Source organism: Monodon monoceros, unplaced genomic scaffold, assembly GCF_005190385.1.
Source record: "Monodon monoceros isolate NGI ecotype Baffin Bay Population unplaced genomic scaffold, NGI_Narwhal_1 Super_Scaffold_10, whole genome shotgun sequence".
In the NCBI taxonomy this organism is placed as follows: domain Eukaryota; kingdom Metazoa; phylum Chordata; class Mammalia; order Artiodactyla; family Monodontidae; genus Monodon; species Monodon monoceros.
Genome location: NW_021703766.1, coordinates 43027053 through 43054099, shown reverse-complemented (window position 1 = coordinate 43054099; position 27047 = coordinate 43027053). Strand labels below are relative to the sequence as shown.

General features: G+C 47.8%; 1 protein-coding gene across 3 annotated transcripts in view; it reads right to left on the bottom strand.

Moving 5' to 3' along the window:
* Positions 1-27047, bottom strand: part of WDR62 (WD repeat domain 62) — a 45351-nt gene that overhangs the window by 7619 nt on the left and 10685 nt on the right. For all 3 annotated transcript variants that reach the window (XM_029207250.1, XM_029207261.1, XM_029207271.1), the window contains exons 7-21: positions 26681-26863; positions 25161-25321; positions 23538-23727; positions 15755-15892; positions 13929-14107; positions 12246-12337; positions 10582-10707; positions 7594-7661; positions 7392-7513; positions 6527-6602; positions 5638-5749; positions 5479-5542; positions 4751-4876; positions 2931-3064; positions 703-755 (exon numbers count right to left, since the gene is read on the bottom strand). In XM_029207250.1, coding sequence (XP_029063083.1) covers positions 703-755; positions 2931-3064; positions 4751-4876; positions 5479-5542; positions 5638-5749; positions 6527-6602; positions 7392-7513; positions 7594-7661; positions 10582-10707; positions 12246-12337; positions 13929-14107; positions 15755-15892; positions 23538-23727; positions 25161-25321; positions 26681-26863 — 1824 coding nt within the window. The remainder of the gene's footprint in view (positions 1-702; positions 756-2930; positions 3065-4750; positions 4877-5478; positions 5543-5637; positions 5750-6526; positions 6603-7391; positions 7514-7593; positions 7662-10581; positions 10708-12245; positions 12338-13928; positions 14108-15754; positions 15893-23537; positions 23728-25160; positions 25322-26680; positions 26864-27047) is intronic.

Here is a 27047-nt window from a genome sequence, read left to right as displayed (position 1 = left end):
AAGGACAATAAGGGGTGTTGAGGGGACGCAGCAAGCCCACACGGCTCCTCACCACCTGGCCCCCACTGCCTCTCCGAGCCCTTCTCCCCCATTCTGCCCTCATTCACCCTCGACCCAGGCATCGGGCCTCCCTGCACTTCCTGGAACATGCTAATAAGCATGATCCTGCCTCACGGCCCTCACCCTTGCAGACTGGTCTCTCTGCCTGGAACATTCTTTCCCAGGATCTGTATTTCTCACTTGCTTTAATTCTGCTCAAATACGTGAAGTCCTCCTAGTGAAGCCTTTTCTTTTTACCCTAAAATTGTCACCACCCCCAACACTTTGTATTTTCCTTCTCAACTTTTTTGTCCTTCATAGCACTGATTATCAGTTCCCCAAACACTATATAATTTACCTGTTTAATGTGGCTATTGTCCACCTCCCGAAGTAGAGAATGAGCCTGTGAAGGCAGAGATTTCATCTGCCCTGCTGGTTGCTGTATCTAAGGGCCACAGCAAGGCCTAGCCCAGGGTAGGCACTCAGTAAATATGTGTTGCATGAAAGAAGGACTGTCTAAGCGGAGAGTGGAAGGATGACAGGGGTTCTCCAGGGAAAGGAGACATGTGGAGGGGAAAAGTGTTCCCAGAAGAATGAGGAACATGGAGGAGGGCACCCCTTCTTTGTCCGCTCCTAGGCGTCCCACTCTCCAGGCAGACTCACCAGCCGCTTTGCCCAGAGTGGCAGCTTGCCGTTGGTCAGCAGGCACCGAGGATCTGGAGAGACACATGGAATCCATGCAAAGAGAATAAGCAACCCAAGAGACAACGGGTAACATAAACAGCAGTTCTCCAGAGACAACACAGGAAACGACAGACATCCAAAGATGGTCAATCTCACTAAATGTCAGGGAAGTGCAAATTTAAACAATGGGATATAATGTTTTACCCTAAGACTGACCAAAATTAAAATGCTTCAAACTATCAAATGTTGGCAAAAGTGTGGGGAAACGGAGGGCTTAACACTGACTGCTGGGTGGGGCAGTAACTGGATTTGGAGGGCCGCTGGGGTTCTATTTCAAAATAAAAAGTATATCCGACTTCCCTGGCAGTCCAGTGGTTAAGACTCTGTGCTCCCAATGCAGGAGGCATGAGTTCAATCCCTGGTTGGGGAATAAAAATCCCATATGCCACGTGGCACAGCCAAAAAAATAAAACAAATGTTAAAAAAAAAAAGTGTATTAACCCCAGGATCTAGCAATGCCAGTCCTCGGCCTGAGGCCGAGGAGTGGTCAGCACAGCCTCATTCACAACAGTGTAAAGTTAGAAAACACACAAATGCCCACCCAGAGCAAAATCACTGGTTATGCTTCTGGTTAGAAGAGGGAGGCCTCTGTTTTGTATTCACCAACCTACAGGTCAGTAAGATAGTTTTGAGAAGAAAAAGATACAGAATGATATCTGCAGTATAATACAATTTGTGGACACAGATGTTTCCTATGGATATGCACACGTGTATATTAATGTTCAGGAAAAGGCCTAGAAGGGTTCACACCAAACTCATCAAAGTGGCCACCTGGGAGAGGACGCTGGATTGGATGTGTGGGTGGTGACAAAGAGAATGAGCTTACTCTCTATTTGATTGTTTCCCAAGGCTGAATCCTCACACTGCTGTTGCCTACTAGTCAGCCATCCAGTTGGCCCCTGCCTGTTTCCTCCTTCTTGGCAGCCTACTACCCTTGCTAAGAGCACCCAGTACTGGTCACTGTTCCCAGCCTCTCTCACAGCTGGAGCAATCATGGCCAATGGGACCTGTGAGAAGCCTGCAGGGGCTTCTGGGAAAGAGTTTCCTCTGTACAGGAGATTCCAGGAGGGAATGCCCTCTTTCAACCATGTCTCTGAGGACACAGCAGGGGAAGGGGAGGCTGGGACAAAGTGAGAGAGTAGCACTGACATATATACACTACCAAATGTGAAATAGAGAGCTAGTGGGAAGCTGCTGCATAGCACAGGGAGGTCAGCTCGGTGCTTTGTGATGACCTAGAGGGGTGGGATAGGGAGGGTGGGAGGGAGCGAGGCTCAAGAGGGAGGGGATATGGGGATATATGTATGCATATAGCTGATTCACTTTGTTGTACAGCAGAAACTAACACAACACTGTAAAGCAATTATACTCCAATAAAGACGTGAAAAAAAAGTCTCTGATGACTGGAACTTAAGCAGCCATCTTGTAACATGAGGGTCTAAGCCAAGGCGATATGCAGAGGGGCAGAAATTTATAGAGGGCCTGGCCTCTCATAAAGTCACTGAGCTACTACTCTCCCTTCTGCCTGAACAAGAGAATCTCGTCTGTCTTCTGGTGAACATCACCCTGTTTTACCCCTGGGACACCCCCTTACACCCACCCCTCGCCTTTGGTCAGGTGGTTCAAGTGGAGCTGACTAAAGCCTCCTACCCTCAGGGATGACCACATAACTCAGGCCTGGCCAATCACAGTGACTCGGAAATGGGCAGGTGACTCACGGCAGGAACATGAGTCATGAACACAGGACTTTGAGCTATTAGGAAAGAAGTGCTCTCTTTTCTAGAATGTTATAACCTTGAGCTGCTGGGGATACTTTGCCCCTTGTACAGGGAGATTCTGCCTGAGAGCAAAGTCAACATGGAGAAAAGCAGAGCCAGGAGACAGAGAAACATCTATTTCTTTAACATCACCTGACTACCTGGATCCAGCCATGCCTGAACCAATACTCTCAAATTTTCATTTACAAGAACCAATAGATTCTCTTTCCAAATTAAGCCAGTGAGAGTCTAGGTGCTATTACCCTGAAAAAGTCCTGACTGATATGATTATTGAGCTTCAATATGTGCCAGACTGTGAAAACAGAGTAGTAGCCAAAACCCAGCAACGATCCCTACACTGAGAGGTCAAAATAGGGCCCCTTTCCCAACCTGGATCCAAACTCTCTTTTGATGGTGTCTTTAGTAACTCTTCTGGTTCACATTCTTCCTCCAGCTTATCCTCCGTCTGCTCTCCAGGGCTTAGGGAGCAAATCTCGTTGGGCATGGATGCATATGTCTCCTGCCTGAAGCCAGGAAAAAGGACGGCAAGGAGAGAAACATAGGTAAATGGGGTGGTAGAGGGGACCTGTCTAGGGCTGGGCCCTGTGCTGGGGTCCATGTGAACATACTCTTGGCTTCTGGTCAAGACGGTGCTGGAAGGTCTCACCTGCCACACACCCTCTGCTAGAAACATACTGCCACAAAAAATGAGATGTAACAAAGGCTGGGCTCAAGAAATAAGACAAACTCTTCAAGGGCCAGAGCAAGGGAGCAAAGGCAAAGCAGATGGTAGTAGGGCATGAGTCCTGAGCTGCTGGCTTCTGTTCTGGGAAGTGGGGTTAGCAATGAGGTTTTAGCTCCACAAGCCAAAGAGCTGCCCACTCTCTTGGTGCCTAGATCTGCATTACCTCAAGATCACTGCAAAATAGATGGCCCATGTCAGGCCTGGTCCCCGTGGGGAAGCAATGCAAAGCCTCAAGACACAGAGAGAGAGATAGGGACAGCTCTGGAGGCGGAAGAGAAGAAAATTCAAAACCTCCCACTCCAACTGAAACTTCCAAACCAAAATCCCAGATCAAAAACCAGAACAGGAATTCACTCCAAATAAAACTGGTCTTGCAACATAAAAACTTAAGAAATACGTTTAGGAAACTCAAAGATATAAGTGAAGGAATAACTTAATTAAAAGATTAAGAAGGGCTTCCCTGGCGGCGCAGTGGTTGAGAATCTGCCTGCTAATGCAGGGGACATGGGTTCGAGCCCTGGTCTGGGAGGATCCCACATGCCGTGGAGCAACTAGGCCCGTGAGCCACAACTACTGAGCCTGAGCATCTGGAGCCTGTGCTCCACAACAAGAGAGGCCGCGATAGTGAGAGGCCCGCGCACCGCGATGAAGAGTGGCTCCCGCTTGCCACACTAGAGAAAGCCCTTGCACAGAAATGAAGACCCAACACAGCAAAAATAAATAAATTAATTAATAAACTCCTACCCCCAACATCTTAAAAAAAAAAAAAAGATTAAGATAGGACTTCCCTGATGGCACAGTGGTTAAGAATCTGCCTACCAATGCTGGGGACACAGGTTCAAGCCCTGGTTCGGGAAGATCCCACATACCGCAGAGCAACTAAGCCCGTGCGCCACAACTACTGAGCCCGTGTGCCACAACTACTGAAGCCCGCACACCGAGAGCCCATGCTGTGCAACGAGAAGCCACCGCAGTGAGAAGCCCGCGCACTGCAACGATGAGTAGCCCCAGCTCGTCGCAACTAGAGAAAGCCCGTGTGTGGCAATGAAGACCCAACGCAGCCAAAGATTAAAAACAAACAAACAAAATACCTTAAAAAAAAAAAGATTAAGAAGACATCTCTGCTCCACCGGACCCTTCTCTGATCTCCTCCCTCCCCACCATGGGCTGGGTGGGCTGGGTCTGGGGCCTCCTCTGGTCCCCACAGCCTCCTGGGGCTTCCCACCAGAGTGCTCATGGGCTCTCCAAGCACTTTTGCTTTTACACTTCAAAACCCTTCTCATATGCATTACTGTAACTTCCTATTTGAAGTACATCTCCCCTTCTAGGCCCCGAGGGCACAGAGGGCAGGGCCGGGGGCTGTCTGGGCCATGGTTGCTTCCCTAGCCTCACTCCTCACGGGGCCCAGGGCAGGAAGACATCCCTCTGGTGAATGGACAGGGGATGGACAGGTGGCTGCCAGGACCTGGGGTGGCTGCTCCAGTTCCTGTCCTTCGTGTTCTCCTGCTGCTGCTCACGGTGGTCAATCTCCAGCAAGTGCTGCTTCATGCAGCTGGTGATCTCCGGGCCCAAGTGCCAGATGAACACGCAGCTGCAGAGGCCAAGGAGGGATGTGGAAGAGGGAGGAACAGTGAATATGGAAGCCATCTGACCCCAGAGCCACCTGGTTCATCACTGCCAAGACCTTATTTCCTGGCCCGGAAAACAACCCTCATCAGCTTAGCACAGGGCTCCGGACCAAGTCAGGTCTACACCCTGGGAGGGGTCCAGGGCATCCCAGCAAACCAAGGCTGCTCTGAAGACCCTGAGACCCAAGGAAGGGGGCTGTGAGGAAGGAGTGTAGTATTGATAAACTGAAGAGAGCGCCAAAAGGGACTTCCTTGGATACCAACCATGTGCTAAGGAACTTATGTCATCTCATTTGACTCTCACCATACGATTTTCAAGGTAGATGGGGTCATCTCTCTTTTACAAAGTCAGAGAGGGGAAATATAAGTGGCAGAGCTAGGATTTGAACTCAGGGCTGGGCACACACTATCCGAGGAGAGTAAGCTGGCATGCTCAGAGAGCTCTCTGCACAGGCAGGCTGTGGGCATGGGGTTCAGGTGTCTGAGCCCTTGCTCTCCCAGCAGGATAGGTCCCACCCACTCCCAGAGGGAGGCCCAGCCGGGGCAGCCTCCAGGCCTTTCCCACCTGTCTCCGGATACTGTGATCAAGTGACGACAATCGTAGGTGAACTTCATGCCGGTGATGATTTCTGCAAGCAGAGCAGAGAAGCCGTGCTGGCCTTCTGAGCCAGAAGGCTGGGTTGGGGTAGGTGGGGAGGTGTCCCAAGCAAGGAGGCAAACCCACCTGAATGGCCAAACATCTTGGCAACGCACTCCCCGGAGTAAAAATCAATCACCGAGATGCTTTTGTCAGAGCAGCTTGTGGCCAGGAAGGTGCCTGAGGGGTCCACATGGACCTGCCGAGAAGAGGACCCACGTGACACTTGGGCTGCCTCCTTCTGGAATAGGCCTGGGTCTCAACACACAACCCCACTGAGGAACGCCTTGTGCTGGGCGCTTGGCACATGGACTCAGGTAACCCTCACGACACACACCATGGTAGGCAGAAGCTCCTGCTCCCATTTCACAGGTGAAGAAATTACCAACCACAACAATGGTACTAATGGCAGCCAGGCCCTGTGCTAAGAGCTGTACGTGTGTGAACTTATTTCCCCCACAGAACCTGTGATAGAGGCAATTTTTATTTGCATTTTACACATGATGAAACAGGTTCGAGAGGAGATGACATTTGCCCAAGGTCACAGTCAGCCCGAGGCAGAGTTGTAAGAGGGTCTGACCCTGGAGCCTGAACTCATAACTCCCCTAGTCCAGAGGCTCTTGAGAAGGTCCCCACCTCATCCTGGATAACAAAGACAGGGGCAAGCCTGGAGAGGCCTCTCTGATTCCTCCCACCACACTCTATTGCCACTCACAATGGAAGCCACTTAAATGTCCCCACTTGGGGAAGGATTCAGTAAATAAAGGTAGAGCAGTCAGGGCCATCCCTGGCTCCCAAGCATCCTTGGTCAGCCAGGCCTGAGTAGATGCTGGCCAGCATGTGATCCTTTCATCCCTCTGATCAGGTGCCAAGGAGGACCCAGGTCTCAGGAGGCCCAGCAGGGCAGGAGACAGACAGGGGGGCCTTGTGTGTGGGTGTCTGTGTATGGTTTTCACCCGGGGCCCCAGCTCCTCACCTTCAGCAGGGACCCTTCATCACCCTGGGAGCCCTTGTAGCACTTCTTCTGCTTCCCGTTCATGGTGTTGTAGACTCTGGGAAGGTGAGAGCAGAAGTGGCTAACATGGCCCTGCCCACCGCCCTCTCTTGCTCCCTTGTTCCAACCTTACCTGCTGCCCTCCTCTCCCCTGGAAGCCCCCAGTACCTCCTGTCCCCCACCCGATGCCTGGACTGAAACCCCGTATCAGGGAATGAGACCCTGTCTTAGGCTGAGGTCACAGAGGTTACATCTTGGGGTGTCCACTGAGTTAACATCCATCTCCCTGCCACACAGCAAGCTGAGTGCCTGGCACCCAACTTAAGTGAGCAAATGAAGGAGATGGAGAACCTCTCTGCACATGCTTATTCCTCCACATCCTTCCCAGTTTAAGCTCAGATGTCCCTTCCAGCGACCCCAGGTAGGGTCGGATGTCCTCCCAGGGCTCTCTGCAGCCCAGCCCTGACCACTCTGTGCTGTCCCTGTCTGGTCAGTCTGTCTTCTCCTCCACTGCACTGTGAGCTCCACGAAGGGAGGGCCTGTGACTCCCCCACTGTCCCTCCCAGACAGGAGCTCAGGGAACGAGGATGAGTGAGTTTATGAGCCACATCAGCAGCTCTCAGTTGCCCCACACAGGCTCCTGAGATCTAGGAGAACCCTCTGTTTGACCTGGAGCCTAGGCCTGGGTGAACCCAGCTCCTAAGAAACACCCACTGGGTCCCATCACTCCACCCAGCTTCTCAGGGACCAGGTGAGCAGGGGGAGGAAAGCAGGGCGCTCATGAGAAGACAGACCCAACCAGGCCCCACTTAGTCTGGCTGACTAAGAGTCCAGGGCAGTTCCTCACCTTACGTTGCGGTCCTGGCACGCCACAGCCACGTACTTCTGGGTAATGTCAATGTCCATGTCATACAAGGTGGTCTTCTCTGCCACGTGGTGGGTACGGACAAAGTGTAGTCCATCTGAGGCCTGGCAGGGCAGGCAGGGCCTTCAGAGGATACCCCTGACAAGCCCCCTACCCAGCTCCCAAGGAGGCTGCCCCACTCTACCTGCTGGGCACTGCGGAAGTAGATGCTCTTGTCTGCCCCACAGCTGATCATCTGGATGTCCCTGTGGCCTGGAGGAGGAAGCAGTGACTTAGGCAGGGCTGGGCCACTGCTGGGCCCAACTGGGGCTGGGGATCCTAGCTAGGGAACTCTACTATAAGGGCACTCCGCTGGGGGTCAGAGAGGGTTTCCTGGAGGAGGTGAGGTGAGTGCTGGGTGCCGGTAGGACTCTGTAAACTGTGAGCTCTGTGTGAGGGGGGCACAGATGGTGCAGTGGGCAAGGCAGGAATCTGCAGAGCAAGAGCAGACAGGGAAACAGAAGCCAGGGACACAGCAGGGGCACCATATTTAATTTGGGATTTGGAGAGGTGACTCTGGCCTCACAATGGAGGCGTCAGTGAAGCAGGGAGCAAGAGGAGACAGGGAGACCACTGGGAGGCTCACATCATCAAGAAGGATCAGAATATCCACACAGGGGCTTCCCTGGCGGTCCAATGGTTAGGATTCTGCGCTTCCACTGCAGGGGGTACAGGCTCGATCCCTGGTCAGGGAACTAAGATCCCGCAAGCCATGCGGTGCAGCCAAAATAAAAAGGAATATCCACACAGACTTCGGGCCAGGTCCTGTGCCACATGTGCCTCCCCTTCCTGACTGTCACCAGCCACTTGTACAAATGTGAACCCAGGGGCTCAGAGTCACACAGTCCTTGTCCCAGGGTACAGAGAGTCAAGATGGGGCCAGGGCTGATCCCAGGCATTCTCTGGTTAAACACTGTGCTCTGAAGCCAGGCTTCCTCTCCGAGCCTCAGCTCCCGTCTGTTCAATAAGCCTGTATCAGCCACTGCCCCGTGGAGTGGTATGAAGCCCTTGGGACAGTGGCTGCTACCTGGTAAGCACGATTGATGTTCTTACTTTTATTCTTCTTTCTTTATAGAATAAGAATAATCACAGCACAAATATCTTACAGAGTTGTGGTGAGGATGAAGAGACAGAACAAATATAAAACATGTACAACCTTGGTACAATAGACACTGCTCCTTCATGACAGGACATTTGAGAGCACCCAGGCCCGACATACAAGTTAAGATGTTACTCGAGCAGAAGTCACTGGTTTATAGAAGGGAATGAGTCCTATGTTGGCGAGGAATCCAGAGAGGGCCTGCAAGTTACTACTGGTAATGTTTTGCTTCTTAACCTGGGGTGGTGAGTCCAAGTATTTAGCAATATTAGGACTAGGACCAATCAGAACAGTTGCTGGCTATAAACAACGGGTGTGTCTAGTTCAGACCTACTGACTATGAACCTTGATGTGGATATTCATTGTATTATTCTGTAAACTATTCACAGATTTTTCTGTTCACTTTTTTGGATATATGTTTCATAGAAAAGAATTAAGAGACTGATTCATTCTTTAGCTGGATAGCTTCAGACAGTTTCCGACTGGCTGGTGCCCAGTTTATATGAACTATCAATGTTTTGAGTGTAACGCCCAGTTGAGTCAGCCCAGCCAGAGCAGGGCTCACAGGACTGGTTTTAGGATGTGCATCCTCTCAGACCGGCTGGGACTTTAACAGAGGCCCATGCCTTCAGAAGGTGACCTAAAGGACCGACTCCTGGGCCATCCCCTTGGCCAGTTATCACCTCTCCTGGATCCAGACCATTCATTAAAGGTGAGGTCACTGCTGGCCAAACTGCTAGATTTACCAATCTATTCTAACTACCTCTACCCTGTGGAATGGGATGGTCTGAACAGTTTTTTACAGGTGTCTGAGAAGTTTGAGCTGATCAGCTTTTGTCAGGTCCTCATCAAGACATAGCAAACGTGTTAACCTGTTTTTGCCCAGCTCCCGACCACCTGAGTTAGACAGAGACAGGGCAGAAAGTGGGGAATACCAAGGACATTAATACATTCTCAGCCACAAGATTGTATGTACAAAACACTTCAAAGTCAAGAACTTGGAGTCAGTGGACGTATTCCCTCCATGAATGGATTCTTCTTGAATATAGTTTTGAACATGTTCTTGGGTTCTGATCAGTTAAACCCCCACAGGGCCTACTTCCCCTCCTCTTGGAATCCTTTAGGGGCAGGGATCTCCGCACTGGATCTTTCGAGTCTTGGAGGGATCCCTTCAACTGCCTGGTTGAGCGAGGGCTATAAAGAAGGACAGCCTTATGCAAAATACCAGGCCTGCACCTACTGGCTGTGTGACTCTGGCTGTAAAGTACAGTAACTGCTGGGGCAGTGCAAGGATCACATCACCCACCACAGAATTAACCTCCAGGAATTGTCACCATCATCTATTTTTCGGCCAAGGTCACCCAAACCCATCCCACCTTGGACCGGCATTCTGATTTCTTTCTGCGGACTAGCACTCACCTAATGTCAGTCCTTCTGGATCAGGGGTGGAGGCAGGTGGAGACTGGGGGCACACGAGTCACACCCAGCCCGAGAGGATACTCCAGAGCTCTGGCACCAATAACTGTTCTGGAAAGGGCAGGTGCCTCAAGCCAGCACAAGGTAAGTAAGCTACCAATTTCTGCCAAACTTGACAGGAAGAGGGGAAATCTCTATCCAGCGGCACAGTGACCACTGAGATCCTGCCCACGAGAGAAAGGCACAGCTGACAGAGGGAGAGGGTCCAGGTAACTTTAAAAAAATTCAACCTTTGGGGACTTCCCTAGTGGTCCAGTGGTTAAGACTCTGTGCTTCCACTGCAGGGGGCACGGGCTCAATCCTTGGTCCGGGAACTAAGATCCTGCACGCCACGTGGAGCAGCCAAAATAAACGATACTCCAAAAGCATTAAAAAAAATTAGTCTAAAAAATTTTTTAAAAAATAAATAAATAAATAAATAAAAATTCAATCTTTGGATCCAGCTGTGCCTGAGCTTGCCTCTCCCTTTTTTCTCTAAGCTAAAGGTGGCTTTTGCTGTTACGTGCAGTCAAAGGAGCCCATCTAATGAGGCACAGGACGCAGAAGGAAAGGGCTCACCAGCAAACTTGATGGCTGTGATGGAGGAGGAATGGTCATCCAGGGTTTGCTCCAGGTTGTAGTTCTTCTCCACGTTCAGCACGTGGATCAGTCGGTCCCGACTGGCTGAGGCCAGCAAGCTCAACCCTGTGGATGGAAAGGGTGCCACTGGGTTTCTGGGAGGCTGCTTGATGGCTTGGCCTCCCAGAGAGCAGTGTGACCGAGCTTTCCTGGCCTTGAAGAAGGAGTTCGGTTTCTTAACTGCAGTCAACTTGCCACAAACCCGGAAAGGGGCCACTCCCCCACTCTGTGCAGTCTTTCCCCAGAGCCCCAAACCCTGGCATTTCACACCCCTTGCCACCAGTTCCTGCAGGATGAATCTTGATGTACACGTGGACACTCCTCCACTTGTGCCCACACCAGACATTCCAGCAGAGCCCAGCATTCCTCCCTACCAAGTCCAGCTACTTGGCAGCCACGTGAGGCCCTGCCAACTTCTCAACCTCCCCAAAACACTGCCCCCTCACTCTCTGAGCTCTGGCTACACGAGCCTCATCTAGGCCCTACTGACCACATGCTGCCACCTTTCCTTCAGCCACTGGACCTTCGTGCTGGCCCCCTCAGACAGTGCCTAGCGTGGACACCTGCTATGTCTGAGGCCTAACACATGACCTGAGGTGGAGGGGAGCTCGGGAGAGGTGTACTGAATGAAAAGAAATTTAAAGAAAATTTGGTGGGGCAGAGGGTGTGGGGGAAGGAAGAGCATGGGAAAGAACATGAACATTATCAGGACATAACTCCACCTACATTATATTCCTGCCAAAAATGTATCATCGGAATCAAATCATGAGGAGAACAACAAACCCAAATTGAAGGAAATTCTATAAAATGACTGATCTATATTCTGCAGAAAGCCAAAGTCATAAAGACAAATTAAATAAGGCTGTGGAAATATTCCAAAACAAAGGTGACAGGAGAGCCACAACAACTGAAATGCGAACCTGGACTGGAAAAACAAAGGTGCTATAAAGGACAGCATTGGGACAACTGGCAAAATGTGAATAAGAACCCAAGACAGATGACAGATTTGATAAGATGCACGTTTGATAAGTGCACTGTGGCCATGTAAATAGATGTCCCCATTCCTAGGAAATGCTCACAGAAGCATTTAATGGTGAAAGCGCAGCATGCCTGCAACTTACTCTCAAGTAGTTCAGCAAATAATAATAATAATAATATACACGCTTTAATGATAATAATACACATGCTATTATTTTATTACAAGTGTATATATACACAGGTGCGCAAATACATAGAAATGGAAAGAGGGGAAGCAGATAATTCTGTCACAGGTCAGACAGGATTTAAAAGAAAAAACTTGGGGAGCCTGGGTGAAGAGGCTACAGATATTCATTATAATATTCTTGCAATTTTTCTGTAAGCGTCAAACTTTTTCAAAAGAATATGTCTGACTACTGATCTATGTTTATCTTCTCCAGCAGGGGAGGAGCTCATTCATATATTTACTCATTCAACCTTCACCTCTTTAGCCTGAGCTCTGTTCGGAGCACTGGGGACCCGGGTAAACAAGTCGAGTCTTGCCCTGTCATTCACGGTCCCACCAGACACCAACTACTCCTCCCTGTGGCTCTGCCAGGCAGGTTGCTCCCCTGCCATGGGCTCACCTGTCTCAGGCTTGGAGTACTCCAGGCACAGCACCTCAGCATCATGGGCCTCCACCTTGACCAGCTCGTCCATGAAGTGCAGCTCGTGGATCCTGAGAGATACACACTGCCTGCTGTACCCTGCCTGGCGCCCCCACCCCTCAGCTCCAGGTGCTCTGCCACTACTAGAAAAGGTCAGAGCAGCCAGGTAGGTGACGTGGAGAACACCCTACCCTGGCCAAGTAGTCTACAGGGGCCCAACCAGTTTCTCATCTAAAAACCTGCCAAGCCTGCGAGAACCTCAGCGGGCACCCCGCCCCTTCTGGTTCCATGGGTAACACCTAGGATGGTCTTCTGGGGGAACAAAGGTTAGGGTAGGGATATATCAGAGGTGATTCCTGGGGCTGGGGCAGGGGTCAGAGGTCATACTCAAGGATAGGACCAATGGGTGGGAACATTTGATTCCAATCTCTCATTCTTTTTTTTTTCTTTTTTCTGGTTGCACTCTGTGGCTTGTAGGATCTTAGTTCCCTGACCAGGAATTGAACCCAGGCCCTCAGCAGTGAAAGCGTGGAGTCCTAACCACTGGACCCCCAGGGAACTCCCTCTCATTCTTAAAGAGTCTCAGATCCAGACTTTCCTCACATTCTTGCCAAATGAAATCAGACTACAGGTCATCCAGGACCGAAATAAGAAACAATAATTCCAGCTTCTCCACTCTCTACCCGTGTGACCTTAGCCAAGCCACTTGGCCTCTCTTCCCTCAGTGAAGCCATCTGAAAGTGGAGTGAATAACAGCACCTATGCCAGAGGGTCGGTGAGAGGATTAAATCAGTCAATACCCATGGTACTCAGGCCAGCGGCCAGCCTGGGGGAAGATCGCTATGCCCATGTTACCTCTCCTCACTGTTTTCACCGTTCACAGCCAAGTGCTGTCAACGGCAGCAGCCCCCTGACATGTTCAGTTTGCCTCATGCAGTGATTGACATCACAACAGTTGCCAACATTTAAAAACCATGGAATTTCACAGAAAAAATCTGCACTTTATGTTCTTCTTAGACAATGGGAAGATATGACAACTTGGAGCCTATACTACTGGTGCTGTGTGGTGGCTTCCCTGTTATGGGGCACGTGCTCTCCAGTGCCCCAGTCCCTCCCATTCTGCAACAGCTCCACTACCCAGGTGGTCACAGCTGTCATTCGCCACCTTAAACCTGATCCCTGTGACAGGACTCATATTCTGTCAGCACCTATTGGGCCTGTCACATCTTGAAAAACCTCTGCAGGGTGGTAAACAGCCCGAGCCCTCAGATGTCCCATCCTCTGGTCCCTCTCTCAGGGCCACCAGAAATGCCAAGCTGCAGCTGGCATCTTCTCTGATGGTTCAGCAGTGGTACCATGTGGCTGAGAAGGTGTCACCATGCCCGAGAGGCATGCAAGTTTGCCTGTCCACCCTGCAGGCAGAGTTCACATGGCCCAGCTGCTGAGGCCCCGGTAGCTACCCTGATCTACCCTGAGCTAGCCCTTCTGGAAGCCCCTTCTCAGCTTACGTTCCCAGGGGTGGCTGGCTACCAGATTGCTACTCACAGTCCCTCATTCCCAACAGGCATCTGGAGGTGCCAAGGCCAGGGCTCCTCCCCACTGCCTTTAGTACCTGAGCCCAAGCTGGGAGATGTACACTAGACAACGCCAGGGCCCACTTGCCTCAGATTTCCACTTCGGTCGCCTGAAGCCAAGTGTTGGCCATCAGGACTGACCTGCATGACTCGTACCCCAGCTTTCATGTCCACAGGCATCCCATTCTCACTCCCCCGGTCTGGGAAGTGTGACATGTTCTGCAGGTGCTGGATGTCATTCTCCACATACACAACCTTCAGCAGGGTCTGCAAGCGGGAAAGGACTTAGGTCAGTGCTATGAGAAGCTTTGGGGCACCTCTGCAATTTTTTCTCCTGATAGTCTCCCATTCTTCATTAGTAACAGAATTCTAATTCTGACCTGGGAGCTTCACCACTCAGAATAATAACTATGTTTCCCAGACTCCCTTGCATCTAGATGAAGCTGTGTCAATAAATTCTGGTCAATGAGGTGTAAAGCAAGTGAAAACTCTTCTGCTTCTTTCCCACTATCCTGCTGCCTGGAACTTGGATGTGATGACTGGAGCACCAGCAGCCATCCTGGACCACGATGACAAGGGCCACTCCTTCAAAGTGGGCAGAGTGGAGAGCTGGACAGCTCTTGGGTCTCTAAGCGCTTCCTACAGCTGCCAAAATAGCCTGGACTAGTTACCTCTAGACTATTTTTACAAGTTAGAAAATCAAACTTTTACCTCGCTTTGGGTTTTTCTATTGTGTGCAACCAAATATAACATGGTCATCACAGATGCAGAAGAGAAGATGGTAGTATGGCAGGGGGACGTGGGGCGCTGGTGAGGGGAGTTGTAAAGGAGCATTTGCTATACACACCCTGCATTAAGAGCTTTTTTTGTTCCAGCCACACTAACCTCTTTTGGGTTTTCCAACTCATCAAGCTCTTTGCAGCCATAAGGCCTTTGTCCCTTGGTGTAGAACACTCTCTCCTCCCCTCTTTACTCCTCCCAATCCTCCATATCTCAGTTCAGTTATCTCCTCCTCCAGGAGGCTGCCCCTAACACCACAGATAAAATCAGATGACTGATTTTAGATATATCTTACGCATACCTTACAACTTTCTTTCACGGTGCTTACTATGCTTGTGATTATATCATAATTTGGGCAGTTATTGGCTGGCTGCCTCCCCCTACTAGACTGTCTAGGTGTCTAGACACCTCCTAGACTGTAGGTGTCGCGGGGGCAGGAGAAGCGTCTGCCTTAGTCACTGATGTGTCCCCAGCACGCAGCACAGCACTTAGCACTGACCTTAACAACTATCTGTAGAATCAGTGAATGCACGATTCAGGCCTCAGCTCCTCAGAGAAGCTCCCTCACTGCCCTAGCAACACCAACCATTTCTTCAGTAAAGTGTTTCTCCCCAGCCTCTCATCATGGCTCTCTTTGGGATCCTGCCAGCACCTCCACCTCAGGCTTCACTGAGTGGCAGCTAGCTAGACAGGAGACACCCCTGCCTGGTTTGGCCCATCAGGTGCTCTCCCAGGGAGTTCTAACTCAAGACTTGGAGAGCAATTTCTTATTTGTTGAGTATGTCGGGTTGCCTGGAGTGGCTGTGTCCACACACACCGAGACAGCAGGAGCTGAGTGGTAAAGAAAAGCAGAGAGGACCACAACCAAGACCCGACATAGCCAAAAATAAAATAAATAAATAAATATATATATATTTTTAAAAAGCAGACAGGAAAGACCATGTCACCTAGAAAGAAAGAGGGAGAGAGAGAGAAATGAGATAGGAGACAGAGAGTGACCAGCCTTGGTTCCTGGTTCCTGTCCCTAGTGAAGCTTAACACTGAGGTTCCATAAAACTCCCTCCTACCCCCCTACCCTAGATTCAAGTAGGCCTTTGTTCCTCCTAAAAGATGGTTCACAATGAAGCCCCTTACATTACTGAAGATGTTTTTCTGCCAGTGAGAGTCAGGGCTGCCGTCCATGTTCCAGAAGCGGATGGTATTGTCTGAGGAACAAGTCAGAAAAGATCCTGATGGCAGACAAGCTCTCTGATCTTCAAACTCAGGATACACCTACAGTCCCCAGAGAACAAGGCAAAGGAGATTCATTACAACCACTTCAATGACAGCACTATGATATACTATTGCATGGTGAAATAAAAGTAAGTTGCAGATAAACAGCCTTAGTGTAATGCCTTGCAAGAGAAAAAAGACACAAAATGCTACCATGCCCCATCTTCAGTCCAGTCCATAAAACATCCCCACAAATGAATTTCTAAGGAAAATGGGTAGCGCAAATCACTAAGCACAAAAGGAAACAAGGTACCACGAGCAAGAAGCAGCAGAAACAACAGAGTCTAGCTTCAAATACTGGAATTATCTAACAGACTATAAAATAACTATGTTTACTGTGTTTAAAGAAATAAAAGAACTTTGACAAGATTAAAAGTATGAGTAGCCAACCAGAAACTATAAAGAACAACCAAGCAGAGCTGAAAAGGAACAAAATAGAACTACTCCTAGAAATGAAAAATAAAACATATTAAAAACCAAAGATTTGACACAGTTGAAAAGAAAATTAACTGAATTGAAAGACAGAACTAAAGACGTTATTCAGAATGCAACTCAGAGAGACAAGGAGATAACATATAAAGAAATTTCAAAATATGGAAGCCTGGACTCTGAGATGATGATGGCAGCAGCATCACAGATTTTAATCCCAAATTCCCACATGAAAAAGAGAAACCTGAAAGCAAAACCAAAACCCCATGGACAATATTTATAACAAAAGTAGGTGAACAAGATATTCTCATAACTCCCCAAATACAAGCAGGTAGGAACAAATTACCTCCAGTCATAAGACCTACATGTTCTCAACATGTATATGGGAGAAAGCAGAGAGGAGCAATGAGGTATTCTAACCTCAAAGTAGCCAGCAGGTATTCACTGGAAAGCACAACTGGCCAAACTGAACAGTACTTGAACTTGGCAGGGTGGGGGTGGGGGGGTCATCCACTCCAATAGTGGTTGAGTGCAGGGCTCAGCAGTAAGGCCTGAAGGGGCTGGAGAAATCAAGGCCTGGTGAGCTCTCAAAACTAACCTACCAGGGCTCCTTTCAGGACAAAGGCCTATACTGAGGAGAAACTGCTGGGAATGGAAACAAAATGATCAGGATAGGGACAAGAGAGACAAAGTAAACAAGTACAGATAAAAGTAAGGACATAACAGGGCTTCCCTGATGGCGCAGTGGTTGAGAGTCCGCCTGCCGATGCAGGGGACACGGGTTCGTGCCCCAGTCCGGGAAGATCCCACATGCCGCGGAGCGGCTAGGCCCGTGAGCCATGGCCGCTGAGCCTGCGCGTCCGGAGCCTGTGCTCCGCAACGGGAGAGGCCACAGCAGTGAGAGGCTCGCGTACCGCCAAAAAAAAAAAAAAAAAAAAAAATCCAACTATATGTTGCCCACAAGAGATTCATTTTACATCCAAATATACATACAGGTTGAAAGTGAAGGTATGGAAAGATATTCCATACAAATAGTAACCAAAAGGGAGCTTTGCATGTCTATAGTAATGCCAGACAAAATAGACTAAGTAAAAAATTATTACAAGTGACAAAAAAGGGTCAGTTATAAAGAAGATATAACAAATACAAACATACAACTAACACAGAGACCCAAAATATATGAAGAAAAAGTTGACAGAATTGAAGGGGGAAATATACAGTTCTACAATAATAGTTGGGGACTTCAATATTCCATTTTCAATAAAAGATAGATCTAGGGGACTTCCCTGGTGGTCCAGGGGTTAAGAATCCGCCTTCCAATGCAGGGGACATAGGTTCGATCCCTGGTCGGGGAACTAAGATCCCACATGCCATGGGGCAACTAAGCCTGTGTGCTCTAGAGCCTGTGCACCACAACTAGAGAGCCCACATGCCGCAACTAGAGAGCCCACGTATCTCAACTACTGAGCCCACGTGCCACACCTATAAAGCCCACATGCTACAACTACTAAGCTCGTGCACCACAAGAGAGAAGCCCGCGTGCCACAACAAAGAGCCCACGCGCTTCAAGGAAAGATCCCACGTGCCGCAACTAGGACCCCACACAGCCAAATAATAAATAAATAAATAAAATGAATGACCGCTTCAGCTTAAAAAAAAAAAGATAGATCTAGAGAGATAAAGAACACCCAGTAACAGCAGAACACATTTTTCTCAAATGAACATGGAACATTCTCCAGAATAGACCACATACAGGCCACAACATAAGTCTCAATAAACTTAAAAGGCTTTAATCATATAAACAATCTTCTCCAACCACAGTGGAATGAAATTACAAATGAATAACAGAGGAAATATGGAGAATTAACAAATATGTGGATATTAACACACCCTTACATAACCAATGGGTCAAAGTAGAAATCAAAAAAGAAATTAGAAAATACTTTGAGACCAATGAAAATGAAAATACAGTATACCAAAGCTTATGGGATGCAGCAAAAGCAATGCTCAGAGGGAAATTTACAGTTGTACATGCCTACAAAAAAAGAAGATCTCAAATCAATTAACTTCTCACCTTAAGGAACTAGGAAAAGAAGAGAAAACTAAACCAAAAGCTAGCAGAAGAAAGGAAAAAATAAAGATTACAACGGACATAAACAGTCTTTTTTGCAGAAATGGAAAAGCTGATCCTAAAATTCATATAGAATTGCAAAGGATCCCCAAATAGTCAAACCAAATCACTACAAAACTATAGTAATCAAAGCAATGTGGTACTGGCATAAAGATAGACATATATCAGTAGAATAAAATTGAGAATCCAAAACTAAACCCATACATCTATGGTCAGTTGATTTTCAACAAGTGTGCCAAGATCACCCAAGGAGGAAAGAACAGTCTGCTCAACAAGTGGTGCTGGGATTATCCATCCACATGCAAAATCATGAATTTGGACCCTTACTTCACCATATACAAAAATTAACTCAAAAGAGATCAAATACCTAAGTGGAAGAGCTAAAATAATAAAACTCTTAGAAGAAAACATACGAGTAAATCTTCATGACTAGGAATTTGGCAATTTTTTTTTTTTCTTGCGGTACGCGGGCCTCTCACTGTTGTGGCCTCTCCCGTTGCGGAGCACAGGCTCCAGACGCGCAGGCTCAGCGGCCATGGCTCACGGGCCTAGCCGCTCCGCGGCATGTGGGATCTTCCCGGACCGGGGCACGAACCCATGTCCCCTGCATCGGCAGGCGGACTCTCAACCACTGTGCCACCAGGGAAGCCGGGCAATGGTTTTTTAGATATGACTCCAAAGACACAAGCAACAAAACAAAAAATAGAGAAATTGGACTTCATCAAAATTAAAAACCTTTGTTCATCAAAGGACACTATCAAGAAAGTGAAAGGACGACATAAAGAATGGAAGAAGGGCTTCCCTGGTGGCACAGTGGTTGAGAATCTGCCTGCCAATGCAGGGGACACGGATTTGAGCCCTGGCCTGGGAGGATTCCACACGCTGTGGAGTGGCTGAGCCCATGTGCCACAACTGCTGAAGCCCGTGCGCCTGGAGCCTGTGCTCCACAACAGGGGAGGCCATCACGATGAGGCCTGTGCACTGCAGCGAAGAGTGGCCCCCGCTCGACGCAACTGGAGAGAGCTGGCACACAGCGAAGACCGAACACAGCCATAAATTAAATAAATAAGTAAAACTATAAAACTTCTAAAAAAAAAAAGGATAGAAGACAATATTTGCAATTTATATACCTGTTAAAGGTCTAGTATCCAGGATATATAAAGAACTCTTACAACTCAAAAGCAAAAAGACAAACAGCCCAATTAAGAAATAGGGAGGGGGAGAGGATATGGGGATATATGTATACATATTGCTGATTCACTTTGTTATACAGCAGAAACTAACAACACTGTAAAGCAACTATACTCCAATAAACATGTTAAAAAAACACCAAAAAAACAGGCAGGAATTCCCTGGTGGCGCAGTGGTTAAGAATCCGCCTGCCAATGCAGGGGACATGGGTTTAATCCCTGGTCCGGGAAGATCCTACATGCCGTGGAGCAACCTAGCCCATGCGCCACAACTACTTAGCCTGCACTCTAGAGCCCATGAGCCATAACTACTGAGCCCACGTGCCGCAACTACTGAAGCCCGTGTTCTCTAGGGCCCACATGCCACAACTACTGAGCTCGTGTGCTGCAACTACTGAAGTCCGTGCGCCTAGAGTCCGTGCTCCACAACAAGAGAAGCCACCGCAAAGAGAAGCCCACACATCGCAATGAAGAGTAGCCCCCGCTCGCCACAGCTAGAGAAAGCCCGTGCACAGCAGCGAAGACCCAATGCACCCAAAAATAAATTTTTAAAAATTAAAAAAGCAATAGGCAAAAATCTTGAATAGGCATTTCTCCAAAGAGGATGTACAAATGACCAACAAGCACATGAAAAGAGGCTCAAAATTATTAATCATTAAGGAAATACAAGTCAAAACCACAATACCTTGCAAATACTAAGATAGTTATAATTTTTAAAAAACCAAACAGAAAAATAGCCAGTGCTGACAAGGATGTGGAGAAATTGGAACTCTCATACATTGCTGGTGGGAAAGTAAAATGATGCAGCTGCCGTGGAAAAGTCCGGTGGTGGTTCTTCAAAAACTTAAACATAGAATTACCACATGACCAGTAATTCCACTGCTGGGTATACACTCGAAAGAAGTGAAAACAGGTGTTCAAACAAAGCTTTTACACAATAGCACTATTCACAATAGCCACAATGTTATTTTGGCTATTATTAATAGGGAATAAACCAAAAAGAAACAACTCAAATGTCCATGAACTGATAAATGCATAACAAAATGTATTATCCATATGATGGAATAGTATTATTCAACCTTAAAAAGGAATAAAGTACTGAAACATGCTACAACATAGATGAACCTTGAAAACATTGTTAAATGAAAGACATCAGACACGAAGTCCACATATTCTGTGATTTCATTTATATGAAACATTCAGAACAAGCAAACCCATAGCAACAGAAAGCAGATTAGCTGTTGCTATGGGCTGGGAAGAGTAGGAATGGAAAGTGATTGCTTAATGGGTACAGAGTTTCCTTTTGGGGTGATGAGAAAGTTCCAGAACTAGACAGTAGTGATGGTTGTACAACACTGTGAATGTCCTAAATAACACTGAATTGTATATTTAAAATGATTTAAGTGGTAAGTTTTATGTTATGTATATTTTACCATAATATATACGTACACTTATACTCCCCTCAAATAAATGGGGTCAAAAGGGAGAGAATATAGTATATAATGGCTATATCATCAGATCATATAGATACAGAATAATTAATCTAAAAATCAGGGGAGAACGGGGAGAACATTTGCAAAAAAAATTGTTTTAACTGTTTTCAGAATTGCATTATCATTCTTAGGCTGTTGTATTATAATGTGGGAACAAGGAAATGATTAACTGGGGATACTCTAATTCCATCATCCCCCTATGTCTTTGAGAACTAGGATTCTGGAAGGATCAATCCAACAGCTATAAGCATCCCCAGCACCCAGACTGTGACTTTGACATACCAATTCAAAGTGAAAAAACGAAACAAAACAAAAAACAGGGCTTCTTCAAGAAATGGCTGATTCCAGGTTTGGGGCAAGAAATGCACAAGATGAGGCTAGAACACCTTGTCATCCCTTGTCATTAGCAAGGTAGCTAATCAAAGACTACTGGCATTATGTCCAAAGGACTCAGGAGCCAACCTGAAGAGGCTTCCACTGGTCAAAGATGGGACAATTTGAGCTCCAATAATGTTAATAATTGCAGTCAATTAAAATATATCCAATATATTTAAATATATGAATTTATAATGATATTAAATAAAAACAACTAGTTACCTTTAGAGGACAAGGAACCAATTCATTATCTTGAAAACTGGTAATTAAAGGGAAAGAATCAAGCATTTATCCTGCCTTTCCTATAGGAAGTGTACCACTGGGTGACCAAATGGTAGATGAAGGGAAGTTTCTCTTCATATAAGCAGTCCAACTGATAAAAAGAAATGATAGAATTAGAACATCACCATATTGCAACCCCCAATGAGTAAAGGGATCGAGGCCTCGAGTGTCAACAGCTGCTAACAATAACCAATCAACCGCACATTTCTTTCGTGTGGTTTTCTAGGTCTCTGTTTTATTGAAAAAAAATATGAAGGATAGAGAAAGACAGCAAATTAGAGTAACAGAAAAAGAGAGAATGGGGTAGAGGCAACTCTTAAATCCATATTGGCTGAGAACTTTCCAGAACTGATTAAAAGATCTATCCACAGATATTTCTGTTGAGAATATATATATAAATAACCAGCAGATGCAAAGAAAATGAATTGAAAGAAAACACATAATCAACTGATAACAAGAGTGAGGGTGAGAGAGACAGCAGGAGTGGGGGTTGGGGAGGTGATCAAAAAAGACTTCAGCTTGATCTGTAATATCTCACCTTTTTTTAAGGATAATATATTTATATATAAATTTCAAAAGTTATTTAAAGAACATTCTTGTTAAGTGAGAAAAGTGCTATCAACAGAAATGTCAGATCCACGAAGGGAGATGTATTCAAGCAAAGGGCTGAATAAGGCCTATTCAAAAGGGTAAAGTTATTTCTCACAATCCTGAACTGGGCCACTGAAAACATAATTTCTCTAGAACAAACATTCCTAATAATAAGAAATTTTCAGGAAAAAAAAAAAGCAGACTACAATTCTTTCTCTACCTTATCTTATCTACCAGTCTTATCTGCAAGAAGTATTATACTTAGAACAGCTTCAGAATGAAAAATCCCCACAGATTCATTCTCAGAAAATAAAGGCTTCTTCAACACTTAAATAAAAAAGGGCTTCTCTGGTGGCACAGTGGTTAAGAATCCGCCTGCCAATGCAGGGGACACGGGTTCTATCCCTGGTCCGGGAAGATCCCACATGCCATGGCGCAACTAAGCCCATGTGCCACAACTACTGAGCCCATGTACCACAACTACTGAAGCCTGCGCGCCTAGAGCCCGTGCTCCGCAACAAGAGAAGCCACCGCAATGAGAAGACCGCGCACCGCAACGAAGAGTAGCCCCCACTCGCCGCAACTAGAGAAAGCCCACGCGCAGCCATGGAGACCCAACACAGCCAATCAATCAATCAATCAATTAAAAAAAAAAAAGCCGTGAACTACGCAAACGCCCTCGACAGAAAGCTCCCTGAGGTACACACGCTGCTGCTGAAGGACCTTTGCACTTGCCGTACCCACAATGGTGGTGCGCCTCACCCCTGACTTCCTGCAGGTCCCCCACTCGAATGTCACATCTTCAGAGAGGCTTGCCCTGATCACTCTCCTTTCTAGAATAGCACTCTTGAACCCCCTTTCCCCTAGGTGGCTTCATTTTTCTTCAGAGAAGTATTGTACTTGGCACGTTCCATACTGATATGTTTACAGGTTTACTCTACCACCCGGATGTGAGCTCCAGGAGATCAGGACTTGTGTCAGTTTCCTGCCCAGCTGTGTCCCCAGCACCCACAACAGCACCTGGCACATAGCAGGGGTCCATGAGTATCTTTTGCAGGTATGGCCGAATGGGTTCCCCAACCTCTGCAGAAGCTTCCTCAGCTGAGCCCAGCTAGGGGCTAAGCAGGGGGAGGGGGAGGAAGAGAGGAGCTCACCTCCACGTTCCAGACGTAGGAGCTGTGGAAGAGCTCTGACCACACCTTGCCTACTTTGTTGATGTCTTTGACATCCCAGATGTAGATGCTGTGGTCCTTATACACACAGGACAGCCACTGGTGGATGGGGTCAAAGATCAGCGCCACTGTATCCGGGTAGATGGCTTCTGCCTTCCTGCGGAAAAGGAAGCTGACAAGGCCACGTGAGTCATCAATGACCATCAGTGTCACTTTGAGTAGTAACAGCTGCCTCTGGTGATGCTTGAGCTGCCTCCTGCCTGGCAATGCCATCCCTTATGATCTTTGTGGTGACCCATCTCTCCTACTCCAACTCCACTTCTCACTCCTCCATCTTCTTTCTTTGCTTTGCTTCTAATACAGAGACTGTAAACTGGAAGCTTCTGCCTAGCCCCTAAGAGTGTTTGAATTTTCGACTCCTGTTAACATTTCTCTCCCCTCTTTTCACTCAGCCCAAGCTCCATCCTCTCTCTCTGAGCATAGGATAATGGGCACAAAGATCAGGCCTTCTCTCTCTCAGCCTCACAAACACATGATCAAAATTCCCTGTGTAAGGGGGCTGGTGAGCCGTCCCCTGGCTTGGGGCCTTCCTACCAAGGCTACAGTTGACTGAGCACTTACTGTGTACCGAGCCGAGAGCTTTAGCTGTGCTGAATTCCCAGTCTCCATGAGAGGTAGGTACTATATTTTACAGACGAGGAAACTGAAGCACTCGTTGATACAGTGACCTGCCCGAGGCCACACAGCACACAGCAGAAGGTGGCAGAGCTGGGTACCCCGGCCACTACAACACACTACTGTCTGTGGGTTGCTCACCCACCTTCTCTTTCCTTTGCGACATCCAGTAAGCCCCTCCAAGCGCTCTTATAGAAAAGGCACACCCAGGAGGTAGTGTCCAGCAACCTATGAAGAGGCAGCCCCAGGCACCCCGAACTCTCTGGTTAGGTAGCCCCCCAACCCCCACAAAACAGACTTAAACAAAAGGGAAGATACACCACAGCTCAGCCCCTCCACCCGCTCTCAACATGGCAGCCAGAGGAGCTACTACTCAAGGCCTGACCCAGTAACACCAGTGCCTAAGTCCCAGTAGCTGCCCAGTGACCTCAGAATAGGCTCCAAGCTCCTCTCAGCAGCTTCCATCAATGCCCACACCTGTCTCCTACCACCCTCCCCCCAGCACACTGCGCTCCAGCCACACAGCCCCGAGCCGTTCCTGTGACACACGGAGCCCAGTGTGCTGTCCCCTTAAGGCCTCTGCATTTGCTGTCAGGACCCAGCTCTCCACACAGCTGGCTTGTTCTCACCAGAGAGGCCTCCCCTGGCCACCCAGTCAACAGCCCCACTCCCAGACACTCTCCTTCTTGAGTCCCTGCTTTATTTCACCAAAGCATTTACGACTATCTGAAATGATCTTGTTTATGCACTCATTTATCATCCAGCACCCTCACTAGACTGCAGACTTCACGAGATCCTGCTGCCTCCTTACAGCCTGTATCCTGCTTCCAGCCCAAGGCTGGCCAGTAGGTAGATGGATCTGGAAGCATGGATGCATACCAGCCGACAGACTCTAGGTAGGCCCCTCTCCCTCCCCGTGCCAGGCAGTACCTGGGCTCCAGGCCCTGGGCCACATCCACTCCAAGGTAGTGTGGCTTGGGCAGGTTGGTGAGGTATTGCAGACTGTGGGCTTGGAATATGCGGACTATCCCATCTGTGCAGCCGCAGAAGATGAGCTCCTGGCTGACACAGAGGCAGGAAGACAGCGAGACCTGTGGGGGCAAAGGGGACCCAGGTGGACTTCGTGTTTTGTGTGGCCCAGTTCAGGGATATGGGGGCTGACAGAACAGCCTTGGGCCTCCAGAAAAGCCTTACACCTTTGGGGTCTAAGAAACCCATTTTTGCAAATGTTAAGATTTTTGAAATCAGGATATAGTGCTCAGTCACTACTGAAGGAAAGGGGGCAGCAGGCAGACAGAGGCACAAATTGGGACAGAGTTATCATTGTTATAGAGGAACTCAGCTGTGTGTGGAAAATATCTCAGCCGATTGTGACTTCAGATAGGTTGCTTGCAGTAGCAGCGTTGAATTTTAGGCTTAAATTAAATTTTAGGCTTTATTCCTTATTGCTTAAAAATACCTTCATAGAGATTATACTTTAAAGCAGCATAGAAAAAATTATTATATATAGGAAGGACTGTCTCTTCTGCCAGGGCATGCAGATAGAAGGGGCAGGAACTGCCAGACCTCTGGATAGAGCTTAGAGGAGCTTTTCCAAATCTAGAGGGACTAAGTTTATGGGTCATTTAAGACACCTGCTCAGGGGCTAAACATCTATCTATCCAAAGCTTCTGACTTGCTTAAAAGCTGCATGAGTTCTAGCAAGGGGATTCAAATGAGAGAAATAAATGATGTTTAACCAACTAGGAAAGACAGATAAAGCTCGGAATTCTTCCACACACCTCTTGCCATGCCATTAACCCTAAAGCTGAGCTCCAGAGGGGAGTCATAAGAGCAGGAATAGGACAAGGAGGACAACTGTGATGCTCCTGCTAACAGCCAAACAGGCATCCAAGCCCAGGATAGGAAGACAGCTTGGATTCAAACCCTCAGATCCTGAAGAAAAGTGGTTCTGTAATTTATTGATATATCACCTTTTAGTTTAAAATTTTATGTATTTTATATAGTCTTTAACGATAAAAGTAATATAAAAATTATTACGTCAATGATACCTTAGATTAAAAAAGAAAAAAAAAGCGGTCCTCCCACCAGCCAAGAGTGCCCAGTGAAGAAAAGAAACGTGAACTGGGTCAAATGGTGATGGGAAAGCAATTGTAACCCTGACCCCCATTATAGGGGAACCAGGCACTGTGCTAAGTGCGTTACATATATTATCTCGCATGACTCCCGTCAACTCTGTGAGGTAGGCAGCAGTAATTCCATTTTACAGATAAGAAAACTGAGGCTCAGAGAGGGAAAGTCACTCTCCCAGAGTTGTACAAGTAGAACAGGAAGTCAGACCCAGAGCTGTTGTGACCAACTATCACACAGGGGGACTGCTGAGTGTCCCTGTAGACACATGTCATGGGGAGTGTTTCCCCCACAGACAGCAGAGAGGGAGGCTGGGGTACCTTTAGGTTGATCCACTTCTCCAGCACCCTCTTCTCGTTGAACTGGCAGAGGAGGCCCGAGTAGGACACACAGAAAGTACTGCCTGTCATCTGGCCCCGGCCACAAGCCACACCACAGAAGACATTGTTGTGCAGCTCACCCAGGATGCCTGAGCGCCCCACGAGGGGCACTGTGCTCGTCACCTGGAGGCAGAGCAGGGTATAGTGAGACAGTGTCCACATGGCCTAGCCCCCAGCAAGGTCACGGCGGGCCTCTCATGACCAGTGGATACGACACAGCTAAACAGGAGAACTCTCAGAAACTCCTCCGAATGGAGAAGGGAAGAACAAAGAGAACACACACTTCCAGGCACAGTGGCTTGAGGCA